At 43.9% G+C, this 17,644-nt stretch overlaps 1 protein-coding gene across 8 annotated transcripts in view; it reads right to left on the bottom strand.

Moving 5' to 3' along the window:
• The window catches only part of LOC146797000 (uncharacterized), a 1,179,218-nt gene that overhangs the window by 353,661 nt on the left and 807,913 nt on the right, over positions 1-17,644 (bottom strand). For 4 of the 8 annotated variants that reach the window (XM_085629587.1, XM_085629589.1, XM_085629586.1 and 1 more), the window contains one exon: positions 14,391-14,555. The exons of the other annotated variants lie outside the window; for them this stretch is intronic. In XM_085629587.1, the coding sequence (XP_085485713.1) occupies positions 14,391-14,555 (165 nt within the window). The remainder of the gene's footprint in view (positions 1-14,390; positions 14,556-17,644) is intronic. 8 annotated transcript variants of the gene reach the window in all.

Here is a 17,644-nt window from a genome sequence, read left to right on the forward strand (position 1 = left end):
GTGAAATAAAATATTCTGTCATTTGGTCAAAACTTGCCCCGGCTCCAAGTAATATGGGAGGCACGGGGTCGTCTGAGAGTCCTCCACAACCGGTATGGTCGAGGTGACATTGAACTTACATTTAATACATTGGGCCTTTGTGTGAAGGCGAGGGTTCCTCACCAGAGTGACTCAGTGACCTGCCTTTCGGATTCGGGGAAGACTAACAACGCCACGGCTCATCTGAAAGCCACACCATGAGGCGTTTCATTCGGCGCTCCTTCAACACCTTCGGCCAGAGCCGTTGACAGGAGCCAGAGTCGACGGAGTTGTTATCCTCACCGAGACACCATAGGCAGTATGTGGATCTCTGATCAACATCTGTCTCTCACAAGAACGACAGGGCTGAAACTCAGATGGCGTAGTTTTGGTACACTGTTCCTAGACGAGTTAGAAAAAGGAACGGCTAAATAGCGACCCAAATTCTTCTCCGGATCCACGTTGAAGTGCGGAAAAGAAGGAACTGACGTCAGCAGAGAGTTTCTATGGACTCCGCTGATGGTATATCCAGGGTCGATGTCGCTGCGGAGTCGCTAGACGCCCTATGCCGGCACGCGGACCTACTGTAGGGAAAAAAGTTCCAGATCCAGTCTGGCGCCTGGGGAAGATTCTAAAGTAAAAAATCTGCGGCTAGATGCCTCCATCAGATGTCTCAATTTAATTCAGTCCTGACATTTTAACATTGTATTGTGGGACCTGAAATTTGTCAGTAAACATTGTTAACTATGGGCTCAAAAACCAGCAGTAAAATGCAGTTGGGTAAAAATCCAGGATTAGCTGCAGGTATCACACAACAATGGAGCTATGAAAAGTGTTGCTATGTGGAAACTCGTGTCATATTTTTGCCGCTATCCCATGTGCATGGTGACAGCACTCTTTTTACAGGTACCAGTCACTATACCGTGCAATGAATGCTTAAAGCCTGGAGTGTTTGGCAGGTTACCCGCTATCAATACGGACTTGTTGGAAAAAGGGACTGATGGGTCAATGGGTTTTATTCATTCTGTATCTGTGGGTAAATATGATAGCACATATTGCCCAAGCTTCTCATGAGCCTGCCACTGCACCAATAAGTTTAAGAATGAAACACTGCCAAAAGAATAAATATGGGTTTAATATTGCCAGAGGGTCTACTGTCTATAAAACAATTAGATCAGATCTCAAATATAGTTCTAAACTCTGCACCTTTAATCCAAACACACAAGACTGGAGGAAAAAAGGTAAGAAGAAACAGTTTTGTAGTCCTAACTAGAACTTGTAAATGTCAGTGGTTTTTAGGACTAAATTGGTAACAATAACTGCACTTTGAGTGTATTGTTAAGCAAATTTCGAAGTTTTTTTTAAAGATCCATTTGTGTATTATAAATAAAGATAACCAGTCTTACTTTGACCTTCGTTTTTTATTTTTAATCATACACCACATGCTACAGCTCCCTGTACTCAACCAACCACATGCAGCCAGTCCCCGCTGAGCATGGACTTCGGCCTTGCCGAGTAGAGGTTGGCTAAAGGGACTGGCTGCAAACTGGCCCTGCACTCACTCAACCCTCAGTGTGTGGTCATCCCCCCTCTCCTATGCATGGCCCAACCGGAATACTTCTTAAAAACTAATTTCTCCAAAACTATGTAACAGATTTAAACCAAAACAAACAAAAGTACTTCCTTGCCTAAAGTTATATTTACATGCCAAAGTGTAATTCCGTTCACCCATCTTGTTCTATATCAAAGAAATCCTATGGGAGCTAAACTGGGAAATGCCACTTTTGTGATACTTCCTATTTTTAGGCTCCTGCTTGAAATGATAAACACAAATATGGTCTGAATACAATATTCAATAAGTTCAATAATTCAACTGGAGGAAAGGAAATCTAAAACAAGGAATCAGAGACTTAAGCATTTTCAAAAAGGAAACCAGTCCTAGAACCGGTGGTTCTGATATCAGACAAAAGGAAAAAACTGTTAAAGAGTATCATTTAAAAAAAAGGTTAAGTGGTTTCCAAGTAAATGCAATTCTCTGGTGAGGGTATCCTCAACTGATTCACAAGCTTAGAATCACTTTCTAATGCCCGAGCGGTGTGAAAAAAATCTTTTAGAAGATTTCTTATTTCATTTTCTGCCCAAAAATGAATCCGTCCTTGCTTAGACATTTGGGGATACTGCTTACTATTCTGACATAAGCTTGTGAATCTATGAAAAATCCTGTACTGGAGAAGAAACAAGTAACTTACTTGTACAACTGTTCTTCCATGGTTGTTGGCTTTCATAGCTTCACATGTGGCGACCTTCCTCCCCACTTCAAGGCTCACCTTTATCTAATTCCTGTTCATACCTGTACATTTGAGCTATGGTGGCTTCTGTGGGATACTGGAACTCATTGCGCTTTGATCTCACTGGCTTAAGTTTCAGTATTTTCCAATGAAGTGGATGTTCTTCTGAACATATACTATTCTCTTTTCTCTATGGCTACTTGCTGCTCATTGTTACGGTTTTATGTAACCAAAGGTTTACACCAGAGTGATGGGAATTGATTTAAGAAGGTGAATCTGAAAACTCCAAAGCAGCAGAAAAAGAACACAGAATATCTATATATAACATGTTTTTGTAAGGTTGAGCCTTTTTCTATTGAATATGAATGAGGTAGTAGTGTAATGAAATAAGAAGCACACACAACACAGTAATGTGAACTTCACTTTTCTTGAAAAGGAAACCGTGCATCAATGAGGTAAAGCGTTTACCTAAACAAACTGTCATTAAAAACATTCTAACGTGGAACTAGTGTGGTGCAGATCATACAGGAGCAAAATATAGGAGTGGGGGACAGAAAGGAAATATAGAATGATATGCAAATAACCATAATGGATGGAAGTACAAAAAGAAATAAACAACACATCTCTCCCCTATGAAGAGCAAATAAAAGTAAGCAAATTACTAGTAGATGTATATAGACATATGAAATAAAGATGAAGGCATGTGGTAAACCTGGATGTTAAGTCACATAGAGCTTGTGCCACAAATGTGGATGGGACATCCTTATGGGTCTCCTTTCTTCCGTCTCATGGTTGTAATAGTTTGTCTCATTTGCTTCTTTAGTATCGGCCAAACATTTGTAAGGACTCTTGCAAATGTTGTCCACACTCGAATACAAACTTTTTTCAAACTTTATTGCATTATTGAAAAATGTCACAATTTTATATGAGTCAGATTAGTTGGATTCCCTATTAATTATCCTTTAAATAAGGACTGTTTACAAGTACCACATTGTTCACTTTCCACTTATGAAGTTTGGCTTCAGGTAACATATCATATCTATTCTTCTATTTCATTTGATATTCTTTTACCCTCTCCTTTACTTCTTCCCTGCCTTTCATTACTCTATCATGTTTCAACCCAGACGGAGACATTCCTTAACCATTCAGCTAACTCTCAATCAATTAATTTGCCCTACAAAAATACAATGTAGTTCTGTGGATAAAAATGTAATTTTTTGTAGCAACAACCATTTCTTCTGAGGATCTCAATTGAACCCTGTTGTCTGCAACCAGAATGTTATGAACGCTTTCCTCAACAAAAACATCTCTGATAAACTCAATATTACCATAGTGGATGTATGGTTGACTGATTACTCAGTGTTACTCGTGCTTCTTACTTCATTATAAACGTTAAGTGTCAGCTTTTCCAACTGTTAAAGACAAGTTGTTGCGGACATCTCTAATGACAATAATAATACTTCAGTAAGGTAAGCTGTTAGCTTACCTTTCAGATGCAATATCTTTTTGAAACAAGAATAGCTTAGCCATTGCTTGATATATTGTTATTGTTTACCCTTGTTCCTTACTGTAACACTGGGCTGCCTTCTCCTTTATATGGATCATATCCCTCAGAAGCTTGCCTTCTCTGCTGTCGTGAAAATATCCATTTGTGAAGTCACTCCACTGGTCGAAGACTTTTGTAAAAGGACTGATGATGGTTAATTGTGCTGCTTCAAAGGAGTTCTAAATAAATTGTCTTGCTTTCACATACTCCAAACGTAGGAGGTGTACTGCTCTGCAGACTTTCTACCAGTAGCCAATGCCAGATTGCTTAAGTTTCTAAAGTTACGTCTGGATCTCATCCCTTTGATTGTTTTTGATTATTTAGATAGAAAATGACATTGTGTTTTCCATCTGCACCAGGAGTGTCTGGTGAGATCAATGCAGAAATGACATGAAGACACCATGGAGGGCAACAAGTGGCATGTTCTTTTCTTGTTGCAGCCAGGTTGCTTTATCTGTCAGATCTGTCCATCTGGACAAGAAACTGAGCATAGAAAATAATTTTTTGCAAAAGGTTTGTCTGGCATCATAAAGAGAAAGTGAGAAGACCAGTGTCAGTTTCTCTTTCAAGTTCTATTGCTGTTAAATGTATCCCTGGAAAGGCATAATTGTCAGTCACAAATGAAAGCAATAAATATGCATGACACCCGATTGGTCCCCGAAGAGATGGGATCCATCTAAAATTAGAATGAATATAATCCATTCTGAGGGGTACACTTCTGTGCTCCTTGTGTCCGAATAAATTCTGAATCTGTAACCTGGGATAAATGTTTTACCTGGAGCCCACGATTTTGAAGAATATCTGATGTCGCCCATGTTGTGAGCCACCCAAACTAGGGGTAGACATTCTTCTGCTGATGTAAGCTTATGACACAGTCAAGCATTTGGAAAGAGTACTGAAGGTAATACTACATGATAATTTTATCATTAAGATGTTCACAATTCTAAGTCAGGACCGGAGGCGAGGATTATGTTTTTCTCTCTTCGCTTTATTTGCTTTTTCAAGCTTCCAAATAAAGCAAAGAAAACTAACAGTCCCAAAAGTCTCTAGGAATTACATCATAACACAACCAATGATAGTCCAACAGTAGTTTCCCTTCATGGCCAATCAGGATCCGCATGAGGGTGTAAAAGTCCTCTCTCGGCTCTGATCCCCCTCTTTCTTTGCTGCTCGCTGCCCCAGTTTGCGAGTGTGTTTATATGTAGCAAAATGTATTTCAATTTCGTTTTGTTAATGTTTACTGCTGTTAAGAGCATTCTGTTTTTTTGAGGAGATCGCAAGAGCGTTGCTCGTTCCTTCGGGATCGTTAGTCTGTGGTGCTGCTCCGCGGTGCAGTCCTCTGCCCGCTAGGTGGCGCTGTTCACCGGTGGTTCTCGACTCCTCTAACGCGCAAGTCCTTAGAGCACGTAGGGAGCTGAAAAACCGCTGCGAGCCTTGCCCGGGAGACGAACGCCCCTTCACAGGGGTCTGTATTGAATGCCCTTGTTCCAGGGTCAGTACTGTTTATTTCTTGCCCAACAGGCCGATTTTGTGCACATTTCTAGGACCGCAAGGGTCCATAAGGGAACACAGGTCCCCAGGCTCCTTTCCTCAATTATCAGTGGCACCAGGGGAGTGGTGTTCCTGGGGTTAGTACCCAGATTGTGAGGCTCTGCCCACGTTGAATGTGTAGCTGCAAACCAGTTGTACAATACTAGCCTGTGGCTACCACAAACTTCCTTTTTAAAGGAGTATTGTATCGGAGGCATTGGGCTTAATACCTACCTTCTTTGGGACAGGTCAATAGTTATGGAAACCTCACTAGAGGGTTATGAAAACCCTTTGACCAATCTCCCATGGGATGACGACTTCAACGGCGCGGTAGATGCCTCAATTTTCCCGTGCAGTAGATGAAGCCATTGCCCCCATGGAGGAGCGCCTGGCCCAGTTAATTGCCTGTGAGTGTACAAAAAGATGCCAGCCAGCAACTAGCACGCCTAGCGCTAATCTTGCCCCAGCTAATACGGACACTGTTCCGACAAAACGCCCTAAAGAGGAAGGGGTGGATGTAGACGCTTTCGAGCGCTTAAGACAAGCGTTTATGCCAAGGACCCTACATAATGTACCGCTGGCAGAGTCAGAACCTCAAGCAGCGGACCCCTGACCCCCCCCCCCCCCCCCCCACCCCACCCCCCATCCCCAGACCCCCAAGACGACGACCCTTCAGATGAGGAACCAGGCTCATACAGGCCTTGGCGCCCACCCATACTGAAGTACCAGTTGAGGTCGCTCAATCTGATATGCTGGATCCTGACCAGATCTTACAACCCAGATCGGCAGAATGGGTACCATGCGACAAGGTGGTGCAATCTGTGGCCAACCAACTGCGTAAACCACTCAAAAAGAAAGCACGCAGCTGCCTCAAGGCAGAATGCCCATGGCCTTTATTGGAGGGAAAAGTGGTGCAAACGCCTGATATTGACACGAAGATGGCCACTTTTCTGGCAAAGTTTGTCAAGGATCCGAAAAAAGGAAGTGATCGGTCCTGGCGAGCTTGCCAGGATAAGCTTTTAGATACGGAGGGCCCCCTGACTAAGATCCTCGACATGGTGAAGGAAGCCAAGTCTTCGGGCGCCTTGATTTCCCCAGAAGCTCTTTCGGGGTGGGCGCAGAGGGCAATTATCTTTTTAGGTAATGCCAACTGCGCATTTTCCACAGAGCTCAGACAACCGCTACTTATCAAGGTAGACCCGAGACTTGGGGACGTAGCTGCCTCAGAGACGGGGACAGTCGCTCAGGGAGGACTGTTTGGTGAGCCTTTTATCAAGGAGCTTGGCAAGTTTGTCAATACTTTTACCTGCCTTGATAAGGCCCAGACCTCTATAAAGAAGGTTTTCTCCCCACAGGTTTTCCAAGGAGCCGGCCGTGGCAGGGGCCGCCCGGGGTACCCCCAGACCCTACTCCAGAGGGTAAGGCTCCAGGCGTGGTTACCAGGAACAAACACGCTTTGCAAACTTCTACCCTACAAGAGGGCAGCGCTTCCGAGGAAGAGGCCAGAAGAGTCAAATCGCCAACAAAAATACCGGTGAGTGTTCAACCTTCAGTTCTAGTAGTGGGTCAGGTTAGCTGGCTTCACCAAAGAGTGGCGCAATTTAACTTCAGACACCCGAGTCTTGCAAACCATGCAGGGAATCCAGATAGAATGTTATGGAACTCCACTTCAGAGGACCAGGTCGCCCAATCCAATTCTCTGCGGAGGAAACTAATCTAATAGACGCAGAGATACAAGACTTACTATCCAAACGTGCAATTCAGCACACCCCAATTCATCCCCGAGGTTTTATCAGCAATATTTTCCTGGTGGACAAAGCTGACAGAGGTCGCCACTCTCTGATAATTTTAAAATAATTCAACGAATGGCTGGTACATCGTCAAAATGGAGGGAATCAACCTCCTGCGAGATGTGTTGTGCCCCTCCGATTGGATGGCTCGGCTTGATCTCAAAGATATGCATCTAGTGATATCCATTTTTCCTCCACACAGACACTTCTTGCAGTTCCTGTGGCGCCAACAGGTGTTCGAATTTTAGAGTCTTCACTTCGGCTCCCTGGTGTTTCACCAATGTTCTCAAGCCCGCGGTGGAGCACCTCCGAGCGCAAGTTATCTGCCTTATCGTGTATCTGGATGACATGCTGATAATGGCACATTCCCCCTATCAGCTGTCGTGGCACCTGCAGACCGCTGTGAGCCTCTTGGAGAACTTAGGATTTGTAATAAACTAAAAGAAATCCCCCCTGGTCCTGTCTCAATCAGCAACCTTCTTAGGGTTCACAATCAACTCTAACTTCCACCATCAGTATGCCTTCAAGGAAAATGACAAAGATAAGACACAAGCTACGCCGCACGTTGGCCGAACCTCGCACTTCGCTGCGACAGATTGCTCGCCTCGTAGGCCTCCTATCTTCATCTAGCCAGGCCATATTTCCGTGGACCTTACACTATCGAGCCCTGCAACGACTCAAAGCGACCCATCTCCGGAAGGGTTTCACATTTTCTCAGATGGTAAAGCTCACGGACGAGGTGAGAGACGAGATTTCATGGTGGCTCTACCACATGGCGGCATGGAATGGTAGAGCGATCTTCGGTTCCTCCCCAGACCTTGTCACAGAATCGGACGGCAGCAGATCCGGTCAGGGCGCGCGATGTGGCGATTTTTCCACAGGAGGATCATGGTCTCCTCAGGAACAGTTGATATACATCAACTGTTTGAAGCTTCTTGCAGGCTCCTTCGCGGTCCGATGTTGGACGAGAGAGAGAGAGCGCAGTCTTGCGTGCTACTCAAGAGGGACAATGTCTCGGCCGTCCAGGGCCAGACTGGCTACCGGGCGTTTTGGTCAGCAGCCAAGCTGGGGCCCGATATTACTGCTGTGGGGGCTGATTTATGTTGATGGGGACCTGCATTTGCTTCCAAGTAAAGAAAGCAAAACAAATGGTTTTAAGGCATACTTTAAAACCATTTGGTTTTCCAGTCTTTACTTAGGAAGGTCCAGTAGCCAGTCCGGCCCTGCGACCGTCTGATACATCAACCATCTTGAGGGTACGCGCTCCAAAGTCCTCTCGGATCTGGCAACGGGGTTCTGGCAATACTGCCTAGAACATCAGGTTTCAGTGACAGCAAAATACCTGTCAGGTCAGGAACACCAAGTAGTGGACTGGCACTCTCGCCACCTGAGGGACTCCAGCTTGTGGAAGTTGGACCCTGGAGTGTTTGCGAACCTACAGGCGAGATGGGGACCTGTTTGCATCCTGCGTGGACCACCAGCTGCCCCGGTTCTTCAGCTGGAGACTGGACCCACTAGCGGCCACAACGGATGCTTTCCTGCAGGACTGGGCTCATGAACAGGGGTATGCCTACCCTCCCTTCACAATAATTACGAGGGTAACTGCTCAGATCAGACGCCAGCAGGCGGAGGTGGTTGTGATCACCCCGATTTGGAGATTAAGTGTGCTTTCAGGTTCTACTGGAACTTTCATGGGATTCTCCAATCCGACTCCCCCAGTTTCCTCATCTTCTTCTCAATCCGGATGGGACCCCCCACCAGTTAGTCCTGAACAGCGCCCTCATCCTGATGGCGGGCAGATTACAGGGGACGATGGGCGGTCCCAGGACTTTCCTGCCCAGCTCAGGACCTCCTAGATAAGGCCTGGGCGAACAGCCCGGTCAAAAGGTCCAGATCAACATGGACCCGATGGACACATTGGCATCTGCGTCAGAGTTTCGATCCCTCGGTCGTCGAGGTAGTGCAGGTAGCCAACTTCTTGGCAGAGCTAGCAAAAGAAGGCCTAGCCTATCAGTCCATAAATACCTTCCGCTCAGCAGTATCTGCCGGACATAACCCAGTTGACGGGGTTCCAGTGGGGGAACATGTCCTTGGTATGTAGACACCTTCGGGAATTAGGCTCTCACTGCCACCATCGCAGAGATATTCAGCACTTTGGGATGGTAACAGAGTACTAAATATCTTCCTTTCTTGGCAACCGAATACATTCTTGTCAAGTAAAGAGTTGTCTGCCAAGTTGGCAATGTTACTGTGTTTAATCTCCGGCAGAAGAGTTTGACATCCGAGCCCTGGATATACTGGGCAGAATATTTTGACCTTATGAGGTGTCTTTCACAGTGTCTAGAAAGACCAAAACTAATACAAGGGTTATAGAATACCCATCCTTTCCTGAATCTCCGAAACTCTGAGTAGTCCAGTGCCTCAAAGAGTATGAGCTAATGTCTGAAGAGTACCGCCCTCCGGATGAAAGGCAAATTCTAATTGCGCTAAAGAAGCCGCATTTGGCAGTCTCATCACCCACAATTGCAAGATGGGTCATGCAGGAGGCAGGAATCGAATTGACCATGTTGGACCCCATTCTACCAGGGGAGCAATGGCATCTAAAGCCTTCTCCTTGGGGGCAAGGTTAGAGGATATTATGACTCTACTTTTAACAGTTTCTACTTCAAGGGGGTGTTGGATATGGCTCATTTGGTAGTGAGCAAGCTTTGAACCAGCATAATCCTCGCCTCCGGTCCGGACTAACCCTGGGCGAAGTTGCGCTACGCGTAGCTACGCGAAGTGCACTTCGCACTACGCGAGCTACGCGTAGCTACGCAAACTGTGTAGTGCACTGTGCAAAATGCTGTTCGCACTGATTGCACAGTGCCGGATGCTTGTCCGCACTGTGCAATCAGTGCAAACTGCATCTTGCACAGTGCAAGCGGTTGTTTTCTGCCGCTCGAGTAGATTTCTACTTGAGCTGCAGCTTTCTCAACGCGGACTGGTAGTTTCTCATCGCGAACGGTTGCAAGCATACGTGACCACTCGCAATGAGAAACCTGACCTCCCCACGTTGAGAAGCTCGCCGGGAGGTTATTTTCCACGCTCGCGATCGGCAACTTGATGTTGCTGATCGCGAACGAGGAAAAAGTCTCGCCGGGATGTCATTTTGCTTGCTCGCGGTCGCCAACTTGACGTTGAGGACCGCGAGCAAGCAAAAAATGACCGCTACGCGTGTTTACAATGTGCTACGTGCAATTTGCGTAGTGCGAAGTAGCGCAAACTACGCAAGCATAGCGTAGTGCTTTGCCCAGGCTTAGTCCTGACATAGAATGGAAATTGTTCCCAACTCTTGTGTAGGAAAGTTTCAATTCTATCAAGGACGCTGAGGCAAGGATTATCCCACCCGACGAGAAGTCGTTCTTCTCCAATGAAGCCCACCCTAAGAAGTAAGGGGTTGTAGAATTACATTTATGGGCCTAAAATGAGCAAATTAATTTAATGTTATTCTGTAACTTGTTTTCTGAGACATATTTCCGTTCTTAGAATAGCCTTGATCGGTCTCTTGTATTCTCAGGCTCAGATGGATCCAACTCAGACCAGTAAGGAAATTACTGTGGCATGACTCGTACGAAGAAAGAGGGGGATCAGAGCAGAGAGAGGACTGTTACACCTCATGTGGATCCTGATTGGCCATGAAGGGAAACTACTGTTGGGACTATCATTGGTTGTGTTAAGATGTAATTCCCAGAGACTTCTGGGACTGTTAGTTTTCTTCGCTTTATTTGGATGCTTTAAGAAGTGTGTTTTATTTTTTTTTAGATAAACTGCTGTTAATAAAGCGAAGAGAGAAAAGCATCATCCTCACCTCTGCGTCTTTGATAGAATTGAAACTTTCCTACACGAGAGTTAGGAACAATTTTCGTTGTCCTGTCCTTTTGTACAACGGCATTGAAAAAAATATGCATCTCGGAGGTCTGTTTTTCACATCTGCTCTCCTTCTAGCAGCTGAGCGAGTTAATGCAAAGCAAGCATTCTAAAGGATTTTTCACTCACCGGGTTTGAAAATGTGTCACACTATTGTGAAGTTCCTTGCTATACATACACATTTGTTTACAAAATCCCTCTGCAATACTTTGAGGGACACAGTCTTCATTTTTTGACAATGCTTTCACATCATGCTGACCAAGCAGACAAAAAAGCAGCTTCTGTAACCACACTTTCCACACAGATTAAAAGAGAGCCATGTACTCCCTGGACATGCTGACTTGCCCAGTACAATAAGATTGTTCTAAAAAGAGAAATTATTTTCCTAAATCGGGTAAAATATTACTTAGTACAGCATGCATAGAAAATACCTCACTAGGTCAAAACTGGGTGCTGAAACGAAGAAAAAACTCTAACTCCTCAGAAAACTCATCTAATTAGCACAGATCTTTATCTGACAGAATTAAGCAATAACCTGAGAAGGTTACATTGCAGCAAATCATCGTGGTGGTCCACAAAGCTAATAATGCTCAAACTTCTCAAGAGCTACATAGTCCAGTTTTATGAGGGCTCTGGGATGTATTATGTTAATGTTTATTTGTGGGTAAAAATAAATAAAAGATTTAAATGTAACGTGACACAGCCGAGTTTGTGAGGATTTATTCAAAGCTCATGAATCTAGAGAATCATTGCTAAGGAAATATTTTTCAGGCAAGGAATAGTAAATGAAGGGTGAAGACAAAAATGAAAATGAATTCACAACACTTGGGTAGAAAACGTAAGGACAATAGTACTGAATAAAGATTAAAGCAAAAGACCAGTGTGAAAAGAACATGCATAAAATGGGTAAACAGGATAGGTATTTGGGTTCTTACCTTTCGTCAATGTCCATAATGTGCCAGAAAATGCTCATTTTTAAAAGAAACATTGGTTTAAACATGAAAAACTGTTATTAAACTACAAAACATACAAGACAGCCGGTTCAACCAAGTCTGTTAAACGACAGAATAGTCAAAACACATTTTGTAAACAAATAAAGGATTTTCTGGAATGTAACCCATTTCTCCTGAAATGCTCATAGTAATGACAATTATGTCTTTTTGCCAACTGCCCAGTGTCCTAACCACTGATATTTGCTTGCCCGCCCAAGGTGGGGAAACAAAGGGAAAGTAAAATTAACAGCAGTTAATGCCCAACAGCGTGTGGGCTATAAAACTCTTTGCACCATTTTTAATCTCACCAGATACAGGCAAACAAGCAAAACAATTGTCTCTGTCTCCACTTTACACTGCCTCATTGAACTTAGAATGCATGGCGTAGTATTTCGACTGAGTGCACAAGTCCCAGAATTAAAAAAAAGAGAGCGTTCACAGCAGAAAAAAACAATCACAATGCTTCCAAATCAGGTAATAAACACTTATTATAGTCCCACTTAGTATGCATGTTGTAGCTGGCAACTCCTTGCCCCTCAAGTGTGCCCTGTCCTGTTTGAATACAGTGTAGCCTCTTTTCTTCATACTACGGTGCTCCCCTGTTAGGTGTCGGCTTACTGTAGACCCTTGGGTAAAGGGCTGACAATTTCCAGCACATCATGGCCGGCTGTGCTTCCATAGCACATTTCTGCACCAGCTCGACGGGAGTAGCTACAAACGCAACCCACTGATACTTTAGTGTCATTGAGTGGCAGCTTCATCAATCATTTACTTGAACCATGAAGGGAAGGGAGTGTGTGTGTGGGAGGGGGTCGCTAAAGAGGCCAAAACATTTACAGAAAAGTAGAAATATTTAACATATTTGTGTTTATATTTCCTAATCCACTGCGGTATTTGGTCTGTTTAATCCGAGGGAATGAAGGGGTGGGACAGCACAACATGGCTGTGAAGAGAGAAAGGCTTGCTTTGCTAACTTAGCAATGGCGCTTCTTTGCTGTGCTTACAACTGCCAGCGGTGTACTAGATTCAGCCTGTTGATACAATGCTCTTGTTCTCACTTGTGCTCCGATGCTTATAGCCGTATTGCCCTTATGTGCATGGCAATAATGGCTGTAAAATACCCAGGACCTCTTAAGCGCCCTTGCACACGCTTCAGTCCATAACTGCAGAGTTGGATCATTAGCAGCCAATATTTCCCGCAGGTGTCGGCAATAAAGATTATGTACACTCAGAAAAACTTTGTTTCTCTGGAGTGCTGAAGGACCAATCATGTAACATGACGTAATACTATATTGCTACTACTACTAATAGGGGGTATTCCTCATAGTTCTAATTTTAAACTCTGAATTATGAAGACTCAATTGCCCTGTTTGAACAGCAAACCTTTGCCTGTATGTCTCCAGGCAAACCCTTCAACTGCTGAGGCCAGTGTCAGTGGCATACAACTTGAAAAGAATCTTTAATATTGTGCCTCGAGTGTCTCATTATATTACATACATCCTCCTTGTTACTGCCTTGGGCTAGCAAAAGTTCCTACTTAACATCTGCAATGAGTAGATTACTTCAGAGTCCCTTACACAAGCATGGTGTATTCAACAGATGCAATATCTGCTCTCTAACTTTCAGGACACTGCCGTGAGTCACTGACATTCCACTCTGCTCTCGTAGTTTGAGTATTACTAAATCAGATGGTTTGGATCCCCATACAGAAAGAACAGTCTTTGTCCCAGTCGACAACGCCCCACTCTTTCTTTCCACTTTATCATGGTTTTTAGTACTCTCCCGTTTCGCCTTCCTCCTCAAATTATACAGCTACCACACACTGATGGCAATTCATCAAAATGTGGCAGAGCGCACAGCACACTTCGACCCTCTGTGGGCATCAGAGTTTATCTCTATGTCCCACCCTTAGTTCTCAACATCTATCAACAATTTCATTTTTATTTAATGTTGCCAAATACCAGAGCATTCCTGCTGCTCATCCCCACAGACAATAAGAATGTCCTGGTCACTTTTCTCTCTTGAATGTACCTTCTCTCATGATCTCTGCAATGTTATTGTCATTTACCCTTATTGACTGCATGACTCAAAGTGCCTAGATTCTAAAAGGGTTTAAGTTTACAAAGATCTCTCTTAGAAGGATGCATTACACAATTAAGGATTCATTAAGGAGTTGGCACTCCAAACCAACTGGTGTATTATAGTGTACCATCCTGTGGATTTTAAGAACAAGTAATATAAACAGCAAGCTCCCAAGTCAAGGTTCAAGGCACAGATGCTTGAAATAATTTAAGTGAAAGAAGCTAAAAAGACCAACCATGGCATAGCGCAGGCACTGCCTCCATCGGCATTTCTGACGTTTTAGGTTCCGGCCACCAAACTTAGGCTTGTCCCGGCAGAAGTCACACCTTCCACAGTCTACTCTTTGCACACAAGCCTCACACTCGCCACATTTCCGGTTATTACGATGGATGGACAAATGCTGCAAGGAAAGAAAGGAAAAGTTACTTACCTGCAACTACAGTTCTCCAGCCTTGGCATCTTTCATAGATTTGCGTGCTTGAATGATTTCCTGTTGTCAGGTTGGTAATCACTGCTAATAAGTGTTAACACATCAGTGCAAACCATTAACTTAACATTGCATCTTGTGCTATCTATGTCTCTCATTGTATGACCCAGACTCTGAACAATACAATGGAAAGTTTTGAGGTCCATTCCCCTGGGATGGTCCGATAAGCTCCTGTTACTCCTTCTTCTTCAGCACTGGATCTTTCATAGACATACATAGCTGATTTACAAATAGCAAGGGAGGTCAGAAACAACGTACAAGGGTGGGCATGAGGCTGACCCGATTTAAGCAGGTTATGCAGAGCCATGGGCGACTAGGCATGGCTAAATCTCCAACCAGAGTTCTTTAAGAAGAACTGCATTGTCTTTCTAGGTTCTGTTTTGCAAATATCCTTTGAAAGAGCATTACCAAATAAAGCTACTGTAGCTTCAGTCAGCAGCACAGGCTCTGAGAATGCCAAAATTACACTTAGACCAGTCTGACCTTTGTTATTAGCAAACTGCAAAAAAAAAGCTTATCTGTCAGCCTGCAAATACTTGGTTCTGTTGTTATGGAATTTAAGGCACATCTTAATTCTAATTAAGGCAAAGCTCGTTCTTCAACTGAAGATGCTTGATAAGGTGACATAATTATCTACTAATTTAGGTGGATAGGCATTGCCATTTAAGTTGAACTAAAAGCAAGGTCCCTTAGTCCAACAGACTGGGATTTCACAATGTTATTGGGGGGCTCTTGGTGATGGTTAGGAAAGGGTGTGCTACTCATTGATAGGACCTAGGTTTCCCAGTATATTTTCTGTCTGTTCAGTATCCATGTATTCAAATTATTTTTATTTCCTTGCTTCAGTGTTCTTTCCTCCATAGGCTGCGGTGCTGTGCATTTATGTGGCTCTACTGAAGTGGACAGCAAAGGCCCTGAGGTTGACTGAGGAGGTTGAAGTTGCACCTGTATGTGCTGTGTTACTAGGGATACTGGAGAATGAAACACCAAAGGAACACTAGAGGGCCCTAAATAGAGAATATGATGTTATAATTAGCATCATTATTCAAAGCGAGTTTTAAAAAGTTACCTAGTACTTGAACCAGGGGAGGAGGACTATGAGGTCGGGCTTCAAGTCTAGAAGCACTACAGTCTGCTGCTGCTGTTTCCCTCTTCTCACCTTCTTCATCCTCTTCCACTTGGCTAGAGGAAGGTTCCCACGAGATTTATGCCATCAACATTATGGGAGACAGGTGCAGTGGAATTGCAGACTGAATCTGGATGCCTCTCAAATATATAATTTCAAAAGAGGTGAACTCTACAGTGATGGTGTCAACAAGGTATCCATCAAGGCGTCAATGAGGACCTAGTTACCGAACGGGTTGTCAACTTGTGTAGTTGGAGACAATCTGGTGATGAATCAGACTTGTACTTTGGAGAGGTTACATGAGATCTGGTAGTCAAGAAAGCATTTGATGGTATCCTGTGTGACGCAAGTCTAGTCATTCGGGGTGTTGTCCATAATGCGAACACCCTTTTTTGGTTGACAGCTAGGAACTAATCGATGTTAACGGTAAAGACTTCCTGGTAGAAAATTTCTTTGCCAGTTAAGTTAGAGAAGAAGTCTCGAACAACGGCATTACAGTCTCCAGGAGCGAAGTGGACTCATACTTTACTACAGCAGCAAGGAGGAAATCACAAATGGCAATTCAAAGGTCTGCGGTTTAGGCCCTCTTTTTTTTTTTTACGGAGTTTTATATAGCGTGATCTTGACACGGTATCGGAGCGCTTTACATAGCACCAGTTGCTTACATGAGGACACATTCATTTTCTTTTTTTTGTTTTTTGTTAGGCACGGGGAGATTAAATGATTTGCTCAGAATCACAGGAAGTTCAGCGTCACTGCCAAGACTCGAACCCGGTTCCCCAGATTCAAGGTCGACCGCCCTAGCCGTTAGGCCAACTCCTCTCCTCTCATCATGAGTGGTTCAAGAAATGGGCTCAATTTAGTCACCGCAGGAGTTATCGGTACCAGCAACTCTGGGGCATGTCACAATCCAGCCCATTATGAGTTGGGCCCTCAGGCTCTATTAAGAAATTAGTAATTCCAGTAATCCTTATTTTCCTCCAAACATTCACAGAGATTTAAGCTGGTTTCAGCAGCAGAAATTTCTAAATGAAAGTATAATCTTGATTAATTTAATGAGGGCCCTCCCTATCAGAAGTAAGACGCTACTGGTCTTTTAAACCAGGGGTGGGCGGGTTGGCGCTTCAGGCCTTTTTCTCCAGACAGCTTAACAGATCCCGTTATCTTTTCTGAGCACAGTACCTTCTCTAGCCCTCAGGTTTTTAGTTAAAATGGTCTGGCGGATGTAGCATTTCTGAGGATTGCGTTTGGGATGGAGGTAATATACAAGTCATCCACAAATGACTTATGTCCTGCATGTAAAACAGACACTGAAAACATTTTTTCAACCTTAGAAACGGTCTCAAGAGCACAATGGAAAGCTAGTTTCCCTCGTCACAAACTTCAAAAAAAGAAAAGAAAATGAAACATTACCTATTTGCAGTCGAAAGTGGTGTTAAGTTTATGAAGCAATCCCAGGGAAAAGAAGTGGAGAATGTTTTCAAAAGAGGTCTTCTGGTAGCAAAGCTAGATAGGATACCCTTAAACGTAAAGAGTGTAGAAAATCTGGGCTAAGGCTGCCTCGATTGGGAAAGGGTGGATGAGAGGAACAGGCTACGACGTGTAGTGGAGCTCAAAGTCACTCCACCTCATGGCCAAACTTTGGATCACACAACTAGGTATATACAACAAGGTGCAATGCTAAAAGAGTGCTCCGTATAGTCTTGTTTTAACACTGAAGTGACAAGGATTCCAAGCTGAAAGACAGGGAATCATTTTCGCATGTGAATCTATAAAAAAAAATCCAGTGCTGGAGTGAAAGATAAGCAAATACTTAGGCAAGCAAAATAGAGACAACACAAATGGTAGATGAAAGGAAAGCACACCATCTCTACTT

The sequence above is a fragment of the Triturus cristatus genome, chromosome 10, assembly GCF_964204655.1.
Source record: "Triturus cristatus chromosome 10, aTriCri1.1, whole genome shotgun sequence".
Lineage (NCBI taxonomy): Eukaryota > Metazoa > Chordata > Amphibia > Caudata > Salamandridae > Triturus > Triturus cristatus.